Consider the following 7,546-nt stretch of genomic DNA (forward strand, 5'->3'; position numbering starts at 1 on the left):
TGGTAAGCTAGCTGGGACTTGGGAGAAGCTGCCTGTTCAGGGACCTGCAGAGGGAAGTCCTCTGTTTGAGCTGAAAAGGTTTTTACTGCAGGGACAGGCCTGCAGAGGGAATCCCCTGTCTGCATGTGGAGGTGATGGGGGAGAGAGACTGCCCAGAGAGGGAGCGAGCTGTGAGAATCCCAAATCTACATGGGTGTGAGGGGACACTTAACCCCTAGTGTTGCAAGAGGTGTATTTTTCAGAAGGAAACTAAAGAAAAGAAGCCTATTACCTGCAGTGGCTGATTGGAGACTTGTTGGTTTTTTTTTTTTGAGTTACCAGGATAGAGCAGAGTCCACCTTCCCCAGAGCAGCAGAAGCCTCACCTTTGCCACCCAGTGGTGGATCATATTTAAAGCTGTATTGCCATTTATTGTTATGGGAAGGAGAGAGACGAGAGGGAAAAATCAACCTGGGTTATGGCGGAGAAACTGTTTTAAAGTGTTATAACCAGGTGAATGTACAGGCAACCCCCTCTTAGTGCTCTTAATCGGTTCCTGAAAAACCTAGAGTTAAGCAAATGAGCATTCAGCGAAACTGAAAGTATTTGATGACCCAAGATGGCAACCGCAATTGTTTTTAATGACCCAAGATGGCAACCGCTATAGTGAAATCTGTTGAGCGCTAAGTGAAATTGGGTATCAATTTAAAATGAGCGTTATAGCGACACAGCATTAAACAGGAGGTGCCTGGAATTACTGAGGTTGTTTGATGCAAGTGGGACCACCCCATCTGGTGGAATTATTTGTCTATTGTTGCCCTTGTAAATTCTATTAAATATAATCAATTGTTAATAATAAAACCAACAATTTGAATAGAATTTTACAAAGGCAACAATAGATGAATAATTCCACCAGACTGGGCGATCCCACTTGCATCAAACAACTTCAGTGATTACAGGCAACCCCTGCTTAACGCTGTTTCACTTAGCATTATTTTGCTATAATGCTCGTGGTTGCCATTTTGGGTTCTCTCTCCCTCTCTCTCATATATCTATCTCTTCTCTTGATTAATCATTTATTTTCTGTATATAGTTGTGTATATTAAACCCATGTATTTATTGGACTTAAAGTAAATTCTTGGGCACTGAGGTTAACGGTCATACCTCTCCAAGGGACATCTCACTCAGCATACCTGCCTGAGGTGGTTCCCAGGGCTACTGGCACCCCAAGGATCCAGAATCTGGCATATCACCCAGCCTAGCATGCTGGTGAGGGTTACATTTAGTCTTGGAGGGGGAAATTCACCTCTGTGCAGAGGTCTATATACCTTGTAGGTCTCTATTGTGAGAGCCTAAGTGAAAGTGGGATGCTGCAGAGACTCATGGAGAGGTCCTGAATATCAGCAATGAGCACTGAACAGAGTATCACCAGGTTTTCCAAATAGTTAAACATTTCCTTTGAAGCTGTCATAGGAAACGCATCCGAATATAAACTAGGCATTGCCATTTTATATAAGAGTCAAAGTCCTTCCAGGCTAGTACTGTGCTGCTGACAGTGGGCTGACAACAATCGGATGGACTAAACATAAAATTTGGTATTCTTTCAAAGGTGTTTGGGCCTTACTAAATATAATTCTAGATATTCTTGCTATATATGGACAAGTCTACTCTCTTTTTTTAATCTTGCAACCTTTTTGCCCTGAAAAGAAATAGGACCTAGCTAGCCTTCTAAGAGTCAAGTCACTCTGAATTGTAACAGTGTAGGTTACTATAGCACACTGGCTGGCAGAAGCTTGCAGCAGCCTACACACTCCCAGCTGTAAGGCAGGGATTACAGCCCAGCTATGGACAGTTAAGCCTGATTGCAGGTTGCCTTGGAGGACTGAGCAGCTGACATAGCCTTTAGCTTCCTGTGGTCAGCTACTAATCTCCTAGGGAAGGAAGCCTGGAAAATAGAGGTGAGCAGGAGAGAGAGGAAGAAAGACAGAAGGGGAGAAAGCAGAAGTGAGCCGGGACTTTCTCCCTGTATCAGAGTCACACGTGTGAAGGAATGGAGTAACAGTGAAAGAGTGGGGAGGGAGAGAGACGGCAGGGTCTTGAGGACCCTCTGTCCTGGAGTTTACAAGGACTGTAAAAAGACACTGCAGGGTTATTTGTTTGAGCTAAATAACCCCAAACCCACTATAATTACATTTTTGTAGTAATATTTTAAAGCCTTGAGGGCCATGCCATAGGGTTCCCTCTATCCTGGAGTTTACAAGAACTGTAAAAGGACACTGCAGGAGTATTTGTTTGAGCTAATTAACTCTGAACCTAGTATAATTTGATTTTTGTAGTAATATTTTGAACCCCTGAAAAATAAAAAGGAGGTCTTTACTTATACCTAGAAGTAGAGATCTTTATTGATAGTTGTGCCTCGAAAAGAAAAAAAAGATTATTGTTGGAGGTATCTTACCCAAACAAACTGGTGGTTTGGTCCAGTTTCCATTGTTACAGAAAGATGCATTTTGTCCTGTCAGTGTGTAAAAACGTTGGCATTTGTATTCCACAGAGAAGCCAGAAGCATACTCTTTTAGGGCAAAAGTGGTTATATCACCATTAGCAATAGTAGGTGGACGTCCACATTTCTTTCCCGTTTCTAAGCAGAATCAAAACAAACAAAAGACAAACTCAAATTTCATGTGAGCTACATCCAACAGTGGAGAATGCCACCACAAGCACTGCATTCAAAAGCATGGATTATTCATGAGAGGAAGGGTTGATGGATTACAGTCATCATTTGTACAGCAGCTTTAGGATAAAGGAGTCTACAATTGTAAGACATTATTGTAGGAAGCATGACAATCAATACATTTATCAGATTAAACCCTTGCCCCAGTGAAGACAATGATTCTACTCTAACGGGGCCATGATGACACCCATTCATCTTCATGAACAAAACCTGTTCGTACATAAGGACTGAGGACTGTCAATATTAATTATATCCAGTGGCAACGAAGCTACTCAGAACCTGTGAGGTCTGAAGGTTTTCTGAAGGAGATCCTTGCTAGTTTGACTTTAACCTTGTACCGGAGACAAAATATGAGTGCATTTATATCCCACATTTTCTTGCATTTTCTGACTAGATGTCAAATTTTCCCATTATCCTGCTTTCACCCATCGTTCTTTATTTTATCTATATGCTGAGCTTCACTCTAGCTTTATTTTAAATGACACCAAGTTAAATGATAAACTCAAGTAAGCTCATTCTTACCTGATATACACAATGGAAAGTGTATGTACCCATCAACACATGTCCTGACAGAAGGAGTGGTAAGTTTATAGCCATTGCTGCAGGAAAACTCTATAGTCTGAGCACTTGGAATTAGAATTGTACGTCTTCTATTACTGTCTAAAAAGATATTTTTGTCTTCCAGCTGCTCCTTTGTGATAGTACAAGGGGCTAAATGAAAGGAGGAAAAAATAAAATATATTATTTCTTACCAATCTTTCTGCTCCATACATATAAAAGTCTGAGTCACACATTTAAACCTGTCTCTCTATTTTTAATCTTTTGCCACAATTTAGGGTACTAATCTCAAACAATAAGCAATGGTCATAGGTAATCCAGTGAAGTGAGTTTGTAGGCAATGAGACTGACAGGAATGACCCAAAAAGCCTTAGAAAAGCCATGCAAAATTTGAAGTACAGGAAGTGAGAAAGTAACTACTACTGTATTTTATCGTCTCCCACCATTACTGGAAGGGTGCTGCACTTGGGCAGTAGTAACCAGCAGCACACTTATAAAATGGGAAACTCCCTTCTTGAGAGCATGGAGGCAGAAAGGGATCTTGGAGTCATTATTGACTCCAAGATGAACATGGGCCGACAGTGCAAGGTCACGGTCAGCAGGGCTAACTGGACCTTATCATAAATCCACAGGTGCATCTCAAGTAGGTCCAAGGAGGTGATCCTCCCCCTCTATGAGACACTGATCAGGCCACAGCTGGAATACTCTGTCCAGTTCTGGGCACCCCACTTCAAGAGGGATGTGGACAACATTGAGAGGATCCAGAGGAAGGCCACCTGCATGATCCGAGGATGGCAGTACAGACCCTACAATGAGAGGCTACGGGACCTGAACCTGTTCAGCCTTCACAAGAGAAGGCTGAAGGAGGACCTTGTGACCATCTATAAACTCACTAGGGGTGACCAGAAGGGTTTAGGGGAGACCTTGTTTCTCCTAGCACCCTCCGGGATAACAAGGAATAACGGCCACAAATTGTTGGAGTGTAGGTTTAGATTAGACATCTGTAAGAACTACTTCACAGTTAGGGCGGCTAGGATCTGGAACCAACTTCCAAGGGAAGTGGTGCTGGCTCCTACCCTGGGGCTCTTTAAGAAGCGGCTTGATGCCTACCTGACTGGGGTCATTTGAGCCCAGATTTCCTCCTGCCCAGGCAGGGGGTCGGACCTGAAGATCTACAAGGTCCCTTCTGACCCTACTTCTATGATTCTATGATTCTAAGGGTAGAGATTGACATTGCTGAACTCCTGATGGACTTTACAATGCCTTGTAGCTATATGCAGAGTTCCCAAAGTTGTAAGTATATGTATGCATGTGGGCAGAAGGCAAGTTATACTTTTAACTTGCAACTTTTGATACCTTTCATTATATTCACAAGCAAAAATATAGATATGTCTTAGGGTTGTGACTAAAATAGTTACTTCTTGGTGCTCTATGAAAAATATGTAATAGAAGGGTAAAGAATTTAATTATTTGAGGTAGGTTTTTATCTGTGTGGGTGGAGGGAGGTGGTGCATGCACAGGTGCATAGAGACATATGTAAAAATGTCTTCACGCCCCAGATTAGTCTTGGGTTATTGAATTTGTCATGATACCTTAAATTGTTGGGATTTCTAATGCTGTATAGATTTTCACATTATTTCTGTTTCTAGGAGTGGCAGTGAGAAATGGTCAAGCGCAGACTGCCAGGAGTGGGGGGCAGGGAAGCAAGCCAAACTAGGTAGGGCTTGTGGAGGGATTTGAAGGAAGAAAGCATTTTTAGGTACATGCAAGGAAGGAAGGCATGCAGCTGTGATTGTACCATAGAAAGAATATATTGTACCCGCAGGAATGAATATGCTATAAAATCCCATAAGAAAAAATTAGACATTCACACAATTTTCTTCCTTGCAGGCCTCTTCTGTGGCTGAAGGGTCTGAGTTGTGAGCTGGTAACCAAATGACTGGCAGTTAGTCTGAGTGTGGGCAAGTTACCTTACGTCTCAATTTATTTCCTGCCCAGAGCAGGGGGCTTGGACTCAATGATCTTTTGAGGTCCCTTCCAGTCCTTAATTTCTATGGTTCTATGATCTGTCAGATACACAGATGGAACTCACACGAGTATCCAGAAGGATGGTACAGAAACCACTTACATACCATACAAGAATGAAACACTTTTGTGGCTATAGATCCCTTCTCCTCTGATTTAATTACTCTGAGGATTACACCTATTTCAGTAAATTAGTTAAATAACCCAAAGACCAAACCTCTGTCAAACAATTTACTTGCAAAGTACCTAAACATTTTGGAGGTGGAGTCCAGCTTCCATTACATGATATCCACTCAGATCCAGCCAGCATGTACCCAGGGTTGCAGTGGTACTGCACTCTGTCGCTTTCCACATATTCTGATTTTCCCCCGCTTATGATGTCACCAAAATCAACATCAGGGGGCTCTTCACATGTTTGCACTACACAAACAAAACACACAAAGTGGGTCATCCTAGCTATCAACTAGAAATAAACAACTGATTACAAGTTCCTAGGTATTTCGTCATACTTTGGCATACTGATTTGGTAACTTCTGCAGTGTACAAATGTTTCCCAAAAGACCCAAACCTAAACCAAGACTTCTCTGTTGTTTTCAGAAAACCTCTATCAATTAGAAGAGAAGATGGAGAGAGAGTGCAGGTTGTAGGAGGGAAGAGATTGGAGTACACACAAAAAAGGTCACTCTTTATGAACGTGGCTTGAATATTAGTCATAATTGCAGCACCTCTGTAAACAATTGCTTTACTAAAGAACTATTTTAGTTTAATAAGTATGGTGATAATACCAAAAATATGGTACATAAAAACAAACCTTTAATTTGAAAAGTATTCTTCTTGCAGGCAGGTTACCCTTGTGCCTTAAGAAATTCTTCCATATCAGCAGCATTATCAGTGAAATCATAGACCTGACTAATTGTGACACATTCTGGATAGTCACAGAAATTAATGAAGTGAACATAGAAGGGTGCTTATGAAGAGGGGTTCACCCCTAAGTATAGAGGACTGAAAACAACAGGTAACAATCAGAAGATGATCCAAATATTTCTCTTCTTGCTAAATGTTAGCCAACCTGCCACTCCCTTATTAAACCCATTTTTATAATCTAAGATTTTCAATTTAAGCATGTTAAAAGGTCTGACCACACTAGTGTCTACTTCAAACCTTTCAATTTACATTGAAAATATTATCTCAGGTATTATTATTATAAGCTATAGGATCTTGAGTAGCTTATTGTCTAGGATTCTGGTTTCAAACTTTTTAAAAAATCGGGGCACCCTGCCATAACTTTTCTGAATTTAGCAGCACCTTCTGTGGATGCAGGAAGAGGGAGCCTCTCCTTCTCCCAGTGCAAGAGAAACGTGCCACCCCACCTTTGCCTCAATATATAAAAGCCAGGGGGCACCACTTGCCTGCAGGAAAGCACAGCAGTAGGGGTAGCATTTACTCCACTCTGCTGCATACACCTTCCAGTCCAGCCTTGCATGGCATCTTCAAGAAACAAAATTATGGGAGGACAGTTCCGTGTGGCAGCAGGGAGTCACCCTTACAAATAACTCATGGCACTCAAGTGTGCTGTGGCATGCCAGTTGAGAATCATTGGCCTAGAACCTCATTGACTTGGAACAATTTCAATTGAGTTGCCTCAGTTCTACACATGTATTTTTGTCTAGCGGGGAATAATCTACCATTTTCTTCTGCATGCTTTGAGAAAAAAAATATCAGAGAAATAACTCTACAAACCTATCAGGGCCACCAACACAATCTCCATGGAAAGTCACATGCAACTGAGAGACATGAATACTAAATGTTAGAAGAAATATTAAACCATAAGATGGCGGGGATATTAGAAAAATAAGTAGCAGATTTAGGTGCTTAATGTTTAGCATTAATTAAAAACAGAAGTGATATCGAATTCTGTAGGCAGTTCTGAACATCTCCCACATAGGTTTCTCTTTAAAAAACTCAATTCATGTAATTTTAAAATATTGACTCACCTCAGCAATTCCAGAATGACAGTGCTTTCACCTTCTCCTTCCCTTTTATAACTCAACTGCTATATTATCTTAAAACCTATCCTGCAAACTTTTATTCATATGAATAATCCATGCTCACAAAACACACTCATTTTAACAGATCTACACAAATAATCAACAATTTATTCTGTTTATAGTAGATTGACCCTTAGTATACAAAGAAAAACTAATCCACCCTTGCCATAATTTACTGTACAAATGCATAGTAAATGGTTCAGCA

General features: G+C 41.0%; 1 protein-coding gene across 1 annotated transcript in view; it reads right to left on the minus strand.

Moving 5' to 3' along the window:
• LOC106723180 (coagulation factor XIII B chain-like) overlaps window positions 1–7,546 on the minus strand; it is a 12,132-nt gene that overhangs the window by 4,362 nt on the left and 224 nt on the right. The window contains exons 2-4 of the mRNA XM_025194667.1: window positions 5,540–5,713; window positions 3,233–3,421; window positions 2,435–2,617 (exon numbers count right to left, since the gene is read on the minus strand). Coding sequence (XP_025050452.1) covers window positions 2,435–2,617; window positions 3,233–3,421; window positions 5,540–5,713 — 546 coding nt within the window. The remainder of the gene's footprint in view (window positions 1–2,434; window positions 2,618–3,232; window positions 3,422–5,539; window positions 5,714–7,546) is intronic.

Source organism: Alligator sinensis, unplaced genomic scaffold (assembly GCF_000455745.1).
Source record: "Alligator sinensis unplaced genomic scaffold, ASM45574v1 scaffold139_1, whole genome shotgun sequence".
Taxonomy (NCBI): domain Eukaryota; kingdom Metazoa; phylum Chordata; order Crocodylia; family Alligatoridae; genus Alligator; species Alligator sinensis.